The sequence below is a fragment of the Styela clava genome, chromosome 10 (assembly GCF_964204865.1).
Source record: "Styela clava chromosome 10, kaStyClav1.hap1.2, whole genome shotgun sequence".
Classification (NCBI taxonomy): Eukaryota; Metazoa; Chordata; class Ascidiacea; order Stolidobranchia; family Styelidae; genus Styela; species Styela clava.
In genome coordinates this window covers 871,450-890,111 of record NC_135259.1, presented here as the reverse complement: position 1 = coordinate 890,111, position 18,662 = coordinate 871,450, and the positions used below count along the sequence as shown (strand labels likewise).

The window sequence follows — 18,662 nt, the reverse complement described above, 5'->3', positions numbered from 1 at the left end:
GAGACAAGATATTCAACTATTGCGCTTCCAATTTACCAATTATACTAATTAATCAACAAACTCAAATCATACCATTGTGTAGTGCGTCAGACGCGCCTTCGCAGTTTACGTAAAAATATCAATATTTACCCTGGCCAACATTCGGATGGAACAGTAACAACCTAAGATGATTTAAGAATGCATGTTAGTAGGGATTTCAGGATAGTGGTTACATGAATATGATTAAGTACTGCTTGTACCGAGCTTTATAGGGTAGATCAGGGTGGTCCGAACCGCGGCCCTAGAACACATTCCTTGCGCCCGTAGAACAATTTTAGCGTGTACTAAACCATTGTTAGATAAGTGTATTTATTGGCAGAATATTCCTGAGTTATTTCTGAACTATTCCAACTGTGATTGGCCTTTTTCCTAATCCCGATGTCGGGATTGATATTTGATAAAATCACGGAATTTCAATGTTGTATCTATAAACGTCAAGACTCTACCAGGATGGAGATGACTTCCCGTGGTCGGTACGAGGAGAATAAATTGTCTTGTGCAGACATGACCAAGTTGTTGAGATGAATCGCGCTTCCATCCAAACTTCGTACATGAAGCTCGCCTTAAGTAACTTCTCAATTTTAGAGACGTGATCATGTTACAGCAATGACGAAACGCAGACCTGACTTAGCGCCGCGCAATCCAGTTTTTTTTAGCTGGGTCCGGAGTCTCATCTTAGACAGATATTTTGGTTGTTATTTGACGATACCACTAGACCTAATCACCCTAAAAGTAATGAAATTAGTCAAATATATGAATTCATCATACAATAAGTGTAGAATAAATGAACAAGAAATAGGAAACGTATTTACCTTTCTCCAACAACGTTCAATGACGGGGTCTGGTGTGTTTCCAAGTAATTTCTACCACGAAAAAATATAATTTTATCGGACATTACAAAATCAAACATGAAGAAAAACGCCAAAAATATCACGATATTTCTCAAGAAGCAAATGGGTAAACTCCCGATGTTTTATCACTTTTGGGTTTTCTCCTACTGCGGCCCGCGAAACATCGCCAAAAGTTATTGCGTCACGCCAACCTCGCAACCTTGGACCACCCTAAGGTAGATCTTATATAACGGATGCTGCAATTAGTAGAAACATAAATTAATATTGTATCGGTAAAAGATGTAGGGAAATCGATCTTCAATACGATTCCAGAAAATCTATGGACACGCATGTAAATTTAGATTCGAATCTTGCTCCATCCAATTTACTAAGACAAGTAATAATTCCACAACGTCTTCATATATATATATCACAAAGTTTGTTTGAGATTAAATGTAATTACTTTAAGCCACATATCATGTATTTGAAAGATTGTCAATTATATCTACCCGTTCCTTATTTTTTATAATGTGAAAAATTCTAATTTTACGGGCATTCAGCGAATGCGAGTATCGGCTTTTCTAATCTTATTTGTCATCATTCTATTGCTAGGGCATCGGTGCCGTATGCAATGCAATCACGAGAAAAAAAAAGCGTATACATTGTGTTATTTTTATCTCATATAACATTCGAGACAAGCGAAAGACTACTCATTTAAACTTATTTCTTGACACGTGTGAATACCGAAAGATAACCACAAAATACTTCTAAGAGAATGATAACAGAAACAAAATAGATGGATAAGAAAATATATGAGTTTAACTGTCTTTGACTTCTCAAATACTGGCTATGTGATCTTCAAATCTTCCTTTCGTATTAGCCGATTCTTCAGGACTCTAGCAAATGCAATATTTGTGCATACTCTACATCTTTCTATCTGCTTCTACCTAGTTACTTCTCAGTGGTGTCGATTTGAAACCGGAAAAGTCACAACCGTTGGTTACAGGGAAATTAATGAGTAAACCAGCGTTATGTTGCTTTAGTCAAATGTAAGTTGTATGTTCTTGAAGTTGTGGGCAACAGTTATAAATATACCACTGCCTATTTCGAGTTTACAGCTATTATCAGTTTTGTGCGAATCGGTTCTATTACAATATTTCCAGGATGTAAATTATTTATTTCTGCATGTTGCAATTTCAAGGTTGGGAAAAGTGACAATAGCACAGCAACTAAACGCCAGTTCTTTTTTAATGAGCAATTCGAGAGTCCTGCTGCACGCTTACACAAATGTATTTCTGTAACCTTTTGTCTGACCAAAGTCAGACAAGCAGTTTACAACAATCAACTTTTTTATTATTCAGGGCTAGGCTTTTATTAGTTTTAAAATGCATCCTCATTCTATTTTATGACGCCATAATGGATGTTACAAAGCATTTAAATTTTGTTCTTTTAATTCAGATAAAAAGCGATACAGGCAACGTCCGCACATTTACCCACATTACTTGAAAATTAATGGAGAATAAAAATCAACTCAAATATCTTCAGAGAAGAGGAGATTGGCAGAAATCAAAGGGTTAACAGGTGATGTAAGTTTAGCTTTCTGCTTAGATTGTTTTGTAAATTTTGTAACAGTATTTCATTTCATTTAGAATAACTGAATATTTGAACACATGCTCAAAACATCTGAACAGCTATCGCTGTGCTTGGTTGATTCTATGCTATATTGCTTCCATGACTACCTTGCCTGATGCGAGTAGCTCAGATTATCTATTAACCATTCTCAGTTTTTTAGCAGTGTTTCTTAACATAGGTTCGATCGAACCTCATGGGTTCTGTAGGGCTGTTTAATTGGGTCGACGAAGGTGCTGGATTGAAACATTTGTATTTCATGGACTTCTTTCTATTCTACCTATATCAAAGTTAGACCTTTATCTCAGGTATCGCTGCTCGATAACCAGCATTGTTTTTTTCGCGTCACCCTCCACCATGAAATTCCTTTTTTGTGTTTTTTTCCTAGTTTTGTTTGCATTAATTATATGTTCATTTTGATGAAAAATGAACTTCTAACTGACTGACTGATGGAGTATTTGTGTTACAATGTTTTGTAAACATACCTACAGTTTTCTGCAGATATTGCAACTTATAAAATAGCTTAACTATTTGCTGTTATTCAACAGTAATGCAACGACGTCATACTGTATCAATTGAAGACTTTTGCATCCTTTCGAGCTTTCTACAAAATTAACTTTAACCGTTCAATCCAAGAAGCAGTTGACGCGTGGATTGTTCACCTGGAACCAAACTAGTCTGGTAAATTTTTTGATAATGTACACAGTTGTCTTGACGACGACGGTTCACATATGCTTCGGCTATTCGCGTCCTTGACGGAGTAGCAAACGACATGTCGACGGCCTAGGTACGATGGTAAGTAATTATGTAGTTGCAATGAGTAAATGTGGCAAAGATTCAGGAATTCAGTAGCCGCAAAATATCCGATTTTAAGTCATACTTTCAAGCATCCACAAAAACGTAGTTGCTTCTGCAATTGTTTACATTCTTTAAATGTACATGTCCAATGACGTAAAAAGAAGATTTTCACTAGAATTAAATTTATGTTTCAATTGTCTCGAACTTGGACAGTTTGCCTTTTGGTGTAAATTTTATAACATGTGTCGCGCTTGTTCGGGTAAGCATTATTCAGTGATCCATGGCCTGAGGATCTTTACAAGAAGATCAAATGCTAACAACCATCGCAATGTCTCTACTCGTAAAACAGCGTTGTCAATGCAAATGTTTCAGACGTGGTGTCCAATTTCAGCCTTTGCCAGTTGTAGTAAAAGGTCTGTGGGCTTTTCTGAATACTTTATCGCTGTGCTAGACTTTGCTATTCAAATCTCAATTATATATACATCATCAATCGAAACGAAGACTTGGTCTAATAAAAATAAATCGTACCTGTGATACCATTGACACTTTATGTAACAAAGGCGTTTCACAAATAGCAGAGTTAGTAAAATTGTAGGTGGAATCTGGTTATGAAGAATATTGGCATTAAACAACGTGTTTGCGATGGAGTCACGCATACAACATTCAGCTAGAATGTTTAAAAGAGATCAATTTATGCCTCGCCTCACTTGCAGGATATTCCGTTGGCCGATATTGAAGCGAATCAAGCTATGATTTTAATCGCGGCATAAAATCCCATAGCGCACCCATCGCAACATGAACCAATACGAATTGAAATTCCTCATGGTTGGACTTGATCGGAAATTTGCGTACAAGTATTGACAATAAGACAATTTCAAATTTCATGCATTGTGGTTTATGTGACCATTATAGTCACGTCGTTCAATTTACCGTGTAGCGAGTCGTTTAATAATAGACGAGAATATTTTCCACGAACAGTAAAATTAAATTATTTTACCGTCCTGATGAATTTGGTTTTATGGAGATGAATGGAAATTGCGAAAAGTCACTAAACGAACACGCAGCTCGAATAAGATTCCAAAGTCTTACAAAACAACTTAAAACAAACAACGATTTATTAAATAATCGCGTCAAGGTGCTTTTTCAATTGCAGAAAAGACCGACAGCTATAAACGTCAATATAAAAGCCATGCTTCATATATTCGATTTTTGGAAGATTATATTAATTCTGCAATTTTTAACTGTTCAAATAATGATTCTTCTTGGAAACAGCCATGTGCGTATAATTCTCTGCTCCGTTCTTTCATCGCACAGTAGTTTTCGAATTTGTCAAACAGAATGTGCAGTTCTGCAATAAATTGAAAAAAAAACTGACATCGATATTCAACAGAGCGCAAGACTTACTATATGCGTGATTGAAAGAAACGACATTTGGATGTCACGCCATAATACGAAACATAGTTTAGCCCTATATAAAATACGGTACTAAAATTTAAACCTTAAAAAATGTTTGCTCATGGACTCATTGCTTATGAACGCGGCCCGCGGGTTGGGCAGCCCTAAACTTATCTGTTTTTTATTCAACTTCGTTTTCTTTTAGACATATATTCTTTATGCGGTCATAATTTTGCCATTTTTAGCGTCTTTAACCACCTTCAACTGCTAAGATATAAATTTTGCATGATGATTACAACAAAACCTATGAATTGTGTTCTTTTATTCAGATAACAAGCGATTCAGGCCAAGAACGCTCTTTTGGAAATATTTCTTAAATATGTGGAGCGTGAAAATCGACTCAAAACTAAAATACCTTTAGCGAGAAGAAAACCAGAAATCAAAAGTTTAATGAAAGATGTGAGTTTAGCTTTCAGTGTATATGGTTTTGTAACTTTCGGAAGGATGATGAAGGAAGCTTTTGATCTTCCTCTAGAAACATTAGTAATGTTTCATTTAAATTTGAATACTTGAACACATGCTCATTCTTCTGGTTTTCACGTTAGGATATTCTTCAAATGCAATATTTTAAAAATGTTTCCGAGAAGAAGAAAAATTTACATTCGTAGCTAATTATTAGTGGTTAGAGATCTTCGACAACGCGCCCCCAATAAACAAGTCCTGTCACGAACTAAACGATTTGTTTCTGAACCAGTTACTAGTGTTTGATATTAGAGAGCAAGGGGTTCCAGCATATTATTTGTGCCTTAAAGTGCTATGTCCCAATGAAATTCAACTAAGAATCTGTGTAGTTTGTTCAAAACAAAAACAGTCAACACGGTGGAACTTGGAATAGAATCAGGAACATGGCATCGGCTGAAAATAATAAACGAAAACTCAATATTTCATACGGATAGACAACTCAATATATTCTCTATATACACAACCATCTATATTTCAAATCCATCAGCACGATAAAGATTAAACACATACAAAACCTAATTTAGTATATACATACGTTATGTCCTGGCTCTACAAGTAACACAACCAAACGAAATATGCTCTGATGTAAATATAATTCAAGTTTTATGACAAAAATAATAAAGCAGTAGTTACTATGTTAGTTTAACTGTAATACTGCCCTGAATTATATTTGTCTTACACTTGAAAACCTCAGTTCTTACAAGAATTTGTAAATTTACAAATTGGTATTTCCAACAGATACATAACGAGTACTACCAACAATACAGAACCTGTAAACACTGATTCACACCGAATACTGAGATAGACTGAGACAAGATATTCAACTATTGCGCTTCCAATTTACCAATTATCCTAATTAATCAACAAACTCAAATCATACCATTGTGTAGTGCGTCAGACGAGCCTTCGCAGTTTACGTAAAAATATCAATATTTACCCTGGCCAACATTCGGATGGAACAGTAACAACCTATGATGATTTAAGAATGCATGTTAGTAGGGATTTCAGGATAGTGGTTACATGAATATGATTAAGTACTGCTTGTACCGAGCTTTATAGGGTAGATCAGGGTGGTCCGAACCGCGGCCCTAGAACACATTCCTTGCGCCCGTAGAACAATTTTAGCGTGTACTAAACCATTGTTAGATAAGTGTATTTATTGGCAGAATATTCCTGAGTTATTTCTGAACTATTCCAACTGTGATTGGCCTTTTTCCTAATCCCGATGTCGGGATTGATATTTGATAAAATCACGGAATTTCAATGTTGTATCTATAAACGTCAAGACTCTACCAGGATGGAAATGACTTCCCGTGGTCGGTACGAGGAGAATAAATTGTCTTGTGCAGACATGACCAAGCTGATGAGATGAATCGCGCTTCCATCCAAACTTCGTACATGAAGCTCGCCTTAAGTAACTTCTCCATTTCAGAGACGTGACCATGTTACAGCAATGACGAAACGCAGACCTGACTTAGCGCCGCGCAATCCAGTTTTTTTTAGCTGGGTCCGGAGTCTCATCTTAGACAGATATTTTGGTTGTTATTTGACGATACCACTAGACCTAATCACCCTAAAAGTAATGAAATTAGTCAAATATATGAATTCATCATACAATAAGTGTAGAATAAATGAACAAGAAATAGGAAACGTATTTACCTTTCTCCAACAACGTTCAATGACGGGGTCTGGTGTGTTTCCAAGTAATTTCTACCACGAAAAAATATAATTTTATCGGACATTACAAAATCAAACATGAAGAAAAACGCCAAAAATATCACGATATTTCTCAAGAAGCAAATGGGTAAACTCCCGATGTTTTATCACTTTTGGGTTTTCTCCTACTGCGGCCCGCGAGACATCGCCAAAAGTTATTGCGTCACGCCAACCTCGCAACCTTGGACCACGCTAGGGTAGATCTTATATAACGGATGCTGCAATTAGTAGAAACATAAATTAATATTGTATCGGTGAAAGATGTAGGGAAATCGATCTTCAATACGATTCCAGAAAATCTATGGACACGCATGTAAATTTAGATTCGAATCTTGCTCCATCCAATTTACTAAGACAAGTAATAATTCCACAACGTTCATATATATATATCACAAAGTTTGTTTGAGATTAAATGTAATTACTTTAAGCCACATATCATGTATTTGAAAGATTGTCAATTATATCTACCCGTTCCTTATTTTTTATAATGTGAAAAATTCTAATTTTACGGGCATTCAGCGAATGCGAGTATCGGCTTTTCTAATCTTAGTTCTCATCATTCTATTGCTATTGCTAAGATAACCACAAAATACTTCTAAGAGAATGATATCAGAAACAAAATAGGTGGATAATAAAATATATGAGTTTAACTGTCTTTGACTTGTCAAATACTGGCACTATGATCTTCAAACCTCCCTTTCATACTAGCCCATTCATCAGAAATTGAACAAATGTAAAGGTTGTGCATGTGGGATAAGTAGTTTGAAGTAAGGTTTCCCACTACGGTTACGAGTTACGAGCTAACTAAAGTCGTATCCTGTCCTTTGGTATCCAAATTATTGTCTTCAATTTATGCACCAACAAGAAACTTTGAAAGAAACTTTGTTATCAGCCTGAAACACATCTGATGTTGACATCAGTGTTAACAGTCTTAGTACTTCAGTATTGGTGTTAATAATAAATTGACTCTTTTTGACAAGGACTCAAAGAACAGCCGCGAGTATGCTAGGATACAAAATAAGACAATGATAAATATAACATTGCATATATTAGAGCAATCCTCAAAACCTATTCGGGTAATATATGAATAAACCTGACAATATTCTAAGTATCAAATTCCCACCTGATAATCATTTTGCAACGTATGGCATGAGTCAAACGCGAAATAGGAAAACCCATCATTAATAAAACATACATTTGCACAGCAGACTCCCTGATCCGCATTGTGAGACGTGCATCTACCTTGTGGCAACAAAATTTCAAATTTTCTAGCTTGGGTGAGTCATTTATTCGCCACAGTAAAAGGAGGGACGTTGACTAATTTTACAGTGCTTAAATTGAAGGGCGGTTCCATAAAATGGGCAATAAAACATTTCGTACATACCGGCCCCGGAAATTATATAAAATGTGTTGATGAAATGGATAACGGAGGGAAATATTGAAAAAAAAATGTTTACTCAACTTCCAAAAACAATGGGAGTTAAAAATACGGAAACAAAACCTATGAAGATAACGAAATTGCCAGTTTGTATGTGTGGTGTGGATGCTATATATGCAGTGTGGATTTTGTACGTAAATGTACTCAACAAGGTTCAAGTAGGCCAGGGTTGGGCAACCTTTTTCGGCTCGCGTGCCAAAATCGGCTAAATTTAACAACAAAATTCTTCCGCGTGCCGATCAAAATTAAAAACAATGCTTTGCTGCTTCCAAAGCAAAAATACATAATAATAAACCTTTCAAACATGTAGGCCTACAGACGGATTCACTATTCGGATATATTATCAGTCCGACAAATAGATTTGATTACTTTTCTTATTCTATCTCAGTGAGACTTCTGCTGCTGCATTGCCGCTGATAGAGATTTTACATTGGGTTTATATTTTGTAACTTTCAAAGAAATATACGAACTACTGGTTTCAACGTTCAGGCTACTCCTGTTACGAGACGACTTATTTAAATTCCAATCATAACTGAGAACAAAGATTCACAAGCATATGCAGATGATGTAGAGCAGTGGTCGGAAAACTTTATGTACTTGCGGGCCAAATAAACACATTCCCTGTAGCGCGCAGGCCGCAATATTTTCGCCTTCGAACAAGCGAACAAGTCCTTATTTTTCAAAATTGCTGCTTGGTTGGCAACGATTATGCCGTTATGTACCATTGAGGTGTTATATACACTTCAATGTTATGTACACGGTCTAAAAACCTAATTGTACGTTTATTAGAGTTTCATCTACTTTTATTACGATTGGTTTCTCTTTGAATTTGGATTTTTTCTCCTTCATATATATATATAAAGAAGTTTGTAATAGCTATTTGGTGGTTTTCATGTTTTTCAAATTTGTTATATACACATATTATTCAATTGTTTGATGTCATGTTTTTTATGTTTTGTAAATAATAATGATTAGAAGCATAGGCGTTAACTAAATTTATTTATTAAGCTGAATCAGCATCGTAGGTGTCGCTGCTCGAAGACCTTTCGTGGTCCCTCGCGACTCCTGTCACACATATGAAGTTCTTTTTTTTACTTATTATATATCTTGCCATATTTCCGTGATATATATATATTGATTGTGTTGACGAATAAATGATGATTGATTGATTGATTGAAGCGCTAGATTGAATTTCAAATTGTGGCGCATTCACACCTTCTATTATTGCGTTAAAAGCCTGCTACTATGAGATGTGTATGTGCCGTTTCTTAATATATATATATTATTCAACAACATATTGTTTTTATTTACTTGTTATTAATGTGAAGGATGATGTTTTTTTGCCACTTGCTCCCACGGTACGTCTTCCAAAGAAGACCTGACAAGCGAGTACGAAGTTTATTCCAAGTGTAATGCATTTTAGATAAAGCTGTTCGCAGCAATATGTGCTTTCGAACGTGCCCATTACTTGTTTTGCACTGTCGCATAGATCAACTGTGGCGCAGTCCTGGGTCTCGGCTCGAATTTTTCGTCGAAGCACATTGGAATGTTCAGTCCTCGTCGCGAGCTATCCTGCGTTTTCCAAACATTTTTGAATTTTAAAGATCACAATTAACTCGAACGACATGCAACTGACGCTACATATTTCAAAACAAGCGTCATACAGCAGAACTTGTTACCACATAAATCCGCGTACATACAATAATAAATTTGGGATCAATTTTTGTTTCATTTAATAAATGTCGGGTTGTTCGAGGGCCGCAACAAATTAGCTCGCGGGCCGCATTTGGCCCTCAGTTTACCGACCTCTGTTGTAGAATAGTGCATTGCAAAGTTTTCAAGTTTTAAAAAAATTCTCGGGAATGGCATCCCAATCATGTAATAGTTCGTTTTCTGCACTTGTCTCTTGTATTCCCTTTCCTAATAGCTTATATTTCTTTCGAAATCAAGTTATAACAGTAAGTTAGCAAGTAACTCTAACCAACATGAGCTGCACCACTTCATAAATCAATCAGAAATATATATTACGTAACAATGTAGCCAAACGTTGTGTTAATTCCGACAAAATTCGTCGAGAGCTCAGTTGATACGCCATGATATATATATTTCTTTGAAGCCATGAAAAGACAAAAAAAGTTTAAATAAATAACAGATTGTTAACAAACGATAATGAATAAACGAACACCGAGTTTTATCAGATAATTCAGTCTCGAAACTTTTTATCTGAAATAAGACGATCTCGTTTCTGAGGCCTCGCTCGCATGCCGAATAAATGGGCTCGCGTGCCAAGTTTGGCACGCGTGCCAAAGGTTGCCCACCCCTGAAGTAGGCAGAACTTCATTATGTCACGCACATAAATACAATTGGATATGTGCACTTTCACTTTCCTGACAACTTCTTGATAATCAGGGCCACAAAATCTCCAACTTGGAAGATGTGTTGAACATTGAGTCACTTCTGTCGGCACTGTAATTGGGGACAATATTCTTTTGTCAAGCGCTGCCAAAATAAATCAAGTAATCGCTGAACATGTCTGTATCAACTTCTGTATTCATCTGTTCGAAATAACAAATCAGGTGGCAAAGACTGTTCTAATCTATTTATCAACATTGAGTTTGGAGAGAGAGCAATTCAAATCATTCGGATCGTCACTCAGTGGTGGTTTATCGCTGATAATATTTTTTACTGCTGTTAGAAGAGACCATAATAATTAATCATTGAGAGACTGGCCATTCAATAGAATTCTTCTCACCTTGCGCACCATTCTTTTCACCACTTCATTTTGGTGACTAGAAAGAGGTGAAAAGTGCTATTGCATGTCCTTTTGGGATAGAGATGTGTCGATCTGTTGGGAATTCCACTTGGTAATAATTACATATATATATATATAACAAAATTAGTTTGGTATTGAATGTAATTGCTTTAAGCTTCATGGCATGTATTAGGAAAATTGTTAATCATATATCCTCGTTCATTATTTTTTTATAGCTTAAAAATTCTAGCTATAGGCATTCAGCAAACGTGAGTGTAGGTAATAAGCGGTGCTATCACCTAACTATGATGTGGAGTAATATCGTGTGATCCAATGTGCGAGTAACACCAGAAATACTTAAAAAGCCCGATCCCAAATAGTTCATCCAACATTTGTTGCTTTGACTTTATTGCATTATCGCAGTAGTAATGAACATCGATGAGTCAGTTTATTCCAGTAATTACACACAATTTAATCTAATCTATGATCATCACTCCAAATATTAGCTAAATAAATAAAACAAACATGAAAAATACGACTTACAAATTGACAAATTCCGGGGCTTAGAAACAGAGGTGCGCTCACTAAAAACTCAGAAAGAAGAGAGCGGCGTGCGGGAGAATTTACAGATGCCAGATTATTGGTCAGAATATACAGCCAAGTTGGCTCCATAAAATATATATTTGGGACTTGTCATGTATTAACCATGGGAATAATATGTGGAAATAACTATTAATATCAAATTTAGGATAATAATCACTCCATTTAGCTGAATACGAATGTACTACGCTTGTAAAATTGAACGATTATCGCAAGACTGGCATGATTGCAAAAAATAGATATTACGAAACACTTTTCTGGAACACAAACTAGTGACCATAATTAAAATGAGGAAACATTTCTTACATACCGGGCCCAAATTAGAGAAAATGAAAAGCATTTTATGTAATCTGTTAAAGCAATAAAAGAAATGTTCAAACAACACAATGTGTGAAACACACAAAAATTAATCAGAAATAATTAATCTGAAAGAATGAGCACCATTAGAGATACATAAAAATGGTAAACGAGAATCTCTAAGGAAAGGGTAGGAATGTGGTACAAGCATAATTCCTGTTGCGGTATGTATGTTGTGAATAGGTGCATGTTATGTACAATGTGTGTGTATGTGCGTGTCACTATATGGCCTCTAACAAGCACAGCTTGCGAACATCCCGTACATAAGTAGAATTTGCAGTACGGACTTTAACCCTTCGAACAATACCATGCTTGTCAGGGTATGTCTCATCAACAATCGCCTTCGGCCAATGACTGCGAGGGGAACTATCATCAAACATCAACACCAAATCGCCAACTTCCAGATTTCTTTGTGTAGTGTGCCATTTTTGTCTTTCTTGTAGCAGAGGCAAATATTCTTTCTTCCATCTATCCCAGAATAAATCCAGGAGCCTTTGTGAATATCGCCATGTTCTTCTATAATCATCAGTCTTCATAAATTTGTCTAAAGGTAGAGATGGATCAAGTTTGGCAATTAGAATTGAATTTGGTGTCAAAACATTTAAGTCTTTAGGATCATCACTTAGTGGTGTGAGTGGTCTATCATTTAATATCCTTTCAACGCCAGTTAGGAAGGACCACAATGAATAATCTGAAAATGATCGACCTTCAGTGATAGCACGTAATGTTTTCTTGACTTCTCGAACTAATCGCTCCACGACACCTGATTGATGACTGGCCAATGGAGGTGAGAAGTGCCATTGAATTTCTTTTTGAGATAATGACTTGTCAATCACATGTTTGTTCCAGTTTCTAATTCCCTCTCTCAACTCTTTCTCTCCGCCTATAAAATTTGTACCATTATCCGAATATACGTGGATAGGTCTTGAGCGTCTGTCAGTGAATCGGAAAAACGCTTGTAGAAATGCTGATGTATCAAGTGACTCTGCAACTTCAATATGTACGGCACGTGTGGCCATGCAAGTAAAAAGACATCCATAGCGCTTGTATTCATTTCGACCAAGCTTGACCTTGATTGGGCCAAGGTAGTCTACAAATGTAGATTCGAACGGTTTCTTTCCAGGAACAACTCTACAGCTGGGGAGGTCTGCCATCCACTGCTCGCCTGTACGAGCAGATCTTTCTCTGCATGGTATACATTCTCTGATGACTTTTACTACAGCTGATTGTCCCCGTAATATCCAATATCTTTCTCTAACTGACGCAAGAACATGGAGAGTTCCAGAGTGACCTGTATTTTTATGATGCATGTCGATGATCAGCTTTGTTACATGATGGTGAGGTGGCAAGATGATTGGATTCTTCTGTTGCTCTGGCAAATCAGATTTTTCAAGCCGTCCTCTCATACGCATAATACCATCTTGTATGAAAGGGTCACACTTTAGTAGAGGCTTGGCCAGTGTAGACTTCAATTTCTGTTTTTGTTCAACTAGCATTTCTCAGTTCCTCTACAGAAATGAATCGAGATGCAGGAACTCGGTCACATTTAAGATACTTCCATCTCATGTATCCTTGAAAACGCATCAACCAAACCATAGCACGCTGTAGTTTTTCAAACTTGGAATATCTAATGAAAAATGGGGGGAATGGAGATTCATATTCACAATCAGTAGATAAATAGTTGCCTCTAAACTCAGATGCAATTGGACAATTAACACCTGAAATTGGAACATTACAAGGGCGAGCGGGCCAAAAGGACTCATCCTTGCACAAAAACTCTGGGCCATCAAACCAAAGACTAGACTTGGAAACTTTCAGCACGGTTGTTCAAAAACTGAAGCACTGAAGTCGAGTCTGTCCAGTACAGAACTTTATCAATTTTATAATCTAACTCTTTAACAATAGATCTGGCCAACTCTGCAGCAGCAACTGCAGATACCACTTCGAGACGTGGTATAGTAATAGGTTGCTTGGGGGTGACACGGGAAACGCCTCTCACAAAAACAACATGAATGTTATTTGCTGCATCAATCATACGCAAATAACTCGAACAACCATAACCAACTCTGCTAGCGTCACAGAACAAATGCAACTGTACCTCAGTGGGTGTGAAGTCAGCTGGCTTGAAACAACGAGGAATAGACAAATAATTTAGGTTTGATAATGAAGCGATCCAATTTTCTCAACTTTCTCTAGGTGGGCCAGAAATGTTATCATCCCAGCAATAACCTTTATCGCACAACTCGCGAAGAATAGGTTTTGCGGGCAAGATAAATGGCCGGACAAATCCTAATGGGTCAAATACTTGACTAACCATTGACAAAATACCCCACCGTGTTAGAGGACGAGGCTCTACATTTATACGTATTACGAATTTGTCAGCATCAATGCGCCAATGCACACCGAGTGTCTTATTTGAGGAATCACCTTGAATGTCAAAATCTTCCATAGATGGGGCTTTATCTTCATCGGGTATAGAATCTAAAACAGCTTGGTCATTGCTTATGAACTTAGCAAGATGAAAACCACATGTATCTAATAGCTTACGTAGTTGAGATATCAAACTGACGGTTTGGTCAGCAGTAGGCAAACTTTTCAAACAATCATCCACGAAAAAATTACGATTAACAGTTTCAATAGTGACAGAGTCAGCATTGGATAAATTATCATCAGCTACCTTTCGTAGCGCAAATGTAGCAACAGATGGAGAACTCTTACAACCAAATATATGACTCAACATTTTTAGCTCAACAGGGTCTCGGGATAAATCATCATTGGGCCACCATAGAAATCGCATGGAATCGCAATCAGGTGGATTTACCCGAATTCTATGAAACATTTGAGGGATGTCACAATTTACCGCAACGGGTTCCTGTCGGAAACGCAAGAGAACACCAACCAATGTATTAGTATTGAAAGGACCTGATAACAAGTTGTTATTCAAACAAGTGCCTTGAAACTCGGCTGAACAATCAAATACTACCCGAAATTTTTGGCCAGTATAGTGATGTTGGAAATATGATGTTCTGTTACTGTGTGGCAATTCATGTATGGGTAAGTATTCTGCATAACCATTCTGGTGTATTCGTGTATTTTATCTTTGTATTTTTGGAAAAGATTTGGGTCTTTCAGGAATTTTCGCTTGAGATATACTAGCCTCTTTTCAGCTATAAAACGATTATTAGGAAGGGTTACATTATCAGATACCCGGGGTAAGGCAATTTGATACCTACCATTTACCATTTTCACTGTATCTGCCATAATGCTCAATGCTTTCTTGTCATCGACAGAAAACTCTGTAGTACATGGATCAGCATATAAATCAACAAAATCATGACCACAAATATGACACATAGATAAATTAGTACTTTCCTCAATAGAATTTGCATAACTATAACCTGCTTTCAAAAAATTGACATCGACACAATTTGAAATTTGAGCATTTTTGTCAGGACCTGCTAGAGCCCAACCTAACATTGTATGGTAAGCAGTTGGTGAGCCTTGTTCACCAACACATGTGTCTGAGATGGGAAATTGTCCCAATACATCAGAACCTATCAGCACTTTAATGGTGCCATTTACTTCGGGGAAAGATAAACCATGCAAGTGTGGATACTGTTCCACTATTTCCTGATGTGGGATAGAGTCATGCAAATCAGGAATACCATCAAAAGTCAAAATATTATTTATACATATTTCGTTAGGCTCGTTAATACCAGTAATAGTGAAAGATACTCTCTTTCCTGAGTGGGGCTTTGAACCACTGGCAGTGTGAATAGTACACCCCTCAGTTTCACCTTGAAGGCCTAAGCTCTTAGCAAGATCAGTGGTGCAAAATGAACGTGACGAGCCATAATCAAGGAAAGCATATGTAAATGAATAACAATCAGAATCATTAGCAGAAACCTTGACTGGTACAACCATAAGTCGCACAGGATAATTTTCTATATTAGGTGAAATAAAATTTGCATGCACATTACTCACACCGGGCCCATTTGAGCCACTGGATTTTGCATTAGAATTAACAGGTTTCTGAGAAGACAGGGTGTCATCATGAAGAAGTGTGTGGTGTTTCTTTCCACAGTTGTTAACTTGCAATCCTTTACGTTGTGTCCTGCACGCAAACAGTTGAAGCATGCCTTGTATTCTCGAACGAAGTCTCTAAAAGTCTCTCTTTGGTATCTTTATCTTTGAACTTCGTGCAGTGATACAGAAAGTGTGAATCACCACAACATAGACATTGAATTTGAGTGTTCTTGGTGAATTTGTTGTCACTTTTCTTTTCCCTTGTAGTTGCAATTGTAGAACTTGTGGTTGTGTATGTCTTAGCTGAGCGAGGTCTAGGGTTAACCTGCTGCCTACTTTTGACATAGCGTTCGGCCATGAGTCGACCATAAAATGTGTTGCTCAGGTGAGCTCTTCTTTCAACATATTCTAGTAAATGCATGTAGGATGGAATAGGACCATTTTTCCATGATTCATCTCTGAGATAGTCCATTTGTACATGATATGGCAATCGATCAAAGATGTCTCGCAGATACGATTGTGCATCAAGCATGTGTTCCTTCTTCCAATGAGAAAGTATAACATAGCAATTTCCCATCTTCACAGCAAGGTCATAAAGCGCTTCAGCATCGTTAGCCTTTAGCTGAGGGAGGACCAGCAGTGAGCTGCTTTATAATTGCTTCAATCACCAAAGTTTGATTTCCGAATCTGAATTCCAAAGTTTTTCTTGCCATGCCATTTCCTTCTGCTGCAGGTGTTATCACAACCAGATGCTTGATTGCGTCTTTCGCCTTTCCTTTACACATTTGAATGAGCTGTGCTAACTTCACATCAGGCGGATATGGATGTCTATCAATCATGTTTTCGAAGCCTTGGATGAATGAATGATAATACTCAGGGTTACCATCAAATGTAATTGGATCTAGCTTAGCCAAAGTGAACCCTTGACGCACTGTTTGCATAAGTGCAAATAAATCATCCTTGCTAGCTGCGTTCCTTGGTTGAACATTAGTAGCTGGACGGTTTATGTTGTACGAAGGAAATTCATATGATGGCATCAAACCTTGCCGTGGTAGTGTTGACATCACAGGCCTGGTGGAATGGCTTTGCAATAGTTCAGGTGCTCTTGTGTTCACAGACATACCAACTTGTGGATAAAAATTTCTTGTGAGTGGATTTAGCTGTGACTGACTGTGATAGCTGCTGAGCTTGTGTATATTTGCATTCCGCTAGTGCTTTGAAGAAAGCCATTGTCTGCCAGTTTCGCAGGGGAAGCTGGAGAGCTAGAGAACATGGGTTGATGGGAATGCAAATGACCAGAACTTGTTGCAATTGCCGGGCCCATAGACAACATTGGTTCACTCGGGCGAGTGGTAATATGGGTTGGTATGTCAGCAGTGGTAACACAGTTAGACACAGGGTGCATCAAAACACTTTGTGATGTAACAGGGATAGAATCCACAGTGTAGTCTCTGATTTGTAACACAGGTGGTGGTGAGATGCTAGTAGTTTGCGAATGGCGGAAGCTATGCCTTGAAGATCGGACACTACTTGCTGTAGCTATTACTTGAGCTTTTTCCATTTGTAGCTGGGCATTTCTCAAGGATATTTCGAGTTGCAATTCAGCTTGACGTTGATTGAATTCTGCTTGTAGTCTAGATTGAGCCAACTGTGCTTGTGCTTGCTCAACTTTTTCAGCAGCTGCTAGTTCAATTAAACGTGCCTTTGCTAGACTTGAAACAGATGACATTGATGAAAGAGATTGATGAGAGTGACGAGATTTTTTACTTTTGTGTGATTTACTTCGACTTGATGTCACACAAGACTCTAAATATCTCTGGTATTTTATGTCCCACAGCCTTTGAGTCTCTTCAGCCCTTGCCAGTTGTAATTTAGCCGTTTCAATTTCTTCTTATGCAACCGGGACAGATGCACCATCAGTTCCAGGAGAAATATATTTTTGCAATGTTTGCCATGAATTTAATGCAATGTCCAAATTTTCTTTGACTTTTACGACAAGTACATTGTTCTTAATATCGGATAGAAGTGTTGACAGTTCGTGACATAGATCTGCCACATTTTGAGAATGTACTTCACATTGCTGCTTGAATGCTTGTGTAGGTTCATCATTTGTAGATGCCATAGTCTAATAGTTTAGTTCAGTTAGTGTTGCACACGTCAAATTTAGATTAAATCCAATATGTAGGTAATAAGCGGTGCTATCACCTAACTATGATGTGGAGTGATATCGTGTGATCCAATGTGCTAGTAACACCAGAAATACTTAAAAAGCCCGATCCCAAATTGTTCATCCAACATTTGTTGCTTTGACTTTATTGCATTATCGCAGTATTAATGAACATCGATGAGTCAGTTTATTCCAGTAATTACACACAATTTAATCTAATTTATGATCATCACTCCAAATATTAGCTAAATAAATAAAACAAACATGAAAAATAAGACTTATAAATTAACAAATACCGGGGCTTAGAAACACGTTCTGCTGTGAAGTTAATGTGAAGGCCAACATACGAATGGTCAGGGTGGTTTAAGAGTTTCTGCATGGTTTGCGAGGAAT

The 18,662-nt window shown here is 37.2% G+C and overlaps 3 protein-coding genes and 1 long non-coding RNA gene across 4 annotated transcripts; 1 reads left to right on the top strand and 3 right to left on the bottom strand.

The window, feature by feature from the left end:
* Nucleotides 1-2,331: 2,331 nt before the first annotated feature.
* LOC144428110 (uncharacterized) lies at nucleotides 2,332-5,215 on the top strand. Its single transcript, XR_013478096.1, has 3 exons — nucleotides 2,332-2,455; nucleotides 3,047-3,179; nucleotides 5,021-5,215. It is a non-coding gene; the product is annotated as an uncharacterized LOC144428110 (long non-coding RNA).
* A 7,082-nt stretch (nucleotides 5,216-12,297) lies between these two features.
* Nucleotides 12,298-13,572, bottom strand: LOC144428207 (uncharacterized). Its single transcript, XM_078117105.1, has one exon. The coding sequence runs from the start codon at nucleotides 13,570-13,572 to the stop codon at nucleotides 12,298-12,300; it is 1,275 nt and encodes a 424-aa protein (XP_077973231.1).
* Nucleotides 13,573-13,874: 302 nt separating this feature from the next.
* Nucleotides 13,875-16,000, bottom strand: LOC144428206 (uncharacterized). The gene is made up of 3 exons (XM_078117104.1): nucleotides 15,310-16,000; nucleotides 14,391-14,998; nucleotides 13,875-14,198 (listed from the first exon to the last, which is right to left on the bottom strand). Exons 1-3 carry the CDS (start codon nucleotides 15,998-16,000, stop codon nucleotides 13,875-13,877), a joined length of 1,623 nt encoding a protein of 540 aa, XP_077973230.1.
* A 713-nt stretch (nucleotides 16,001-16,713) lies between these two features.
* On the bottom strand, nucleotides 16,714-17,223 carry LOC144428203 (uncharacterized). Its single transcript, XM_078117100.1, has one exon. The coding sequence runs from the start codon at nucleotides 17,221-17,223 to the stop codon at nucleotides 16,714-16,716; it is 510 nt and encodes a 169-aa protein (XP_077973226.1).
* Nucleotides 17,224-18,662: the final 1,439 nt, after the last annotated feature.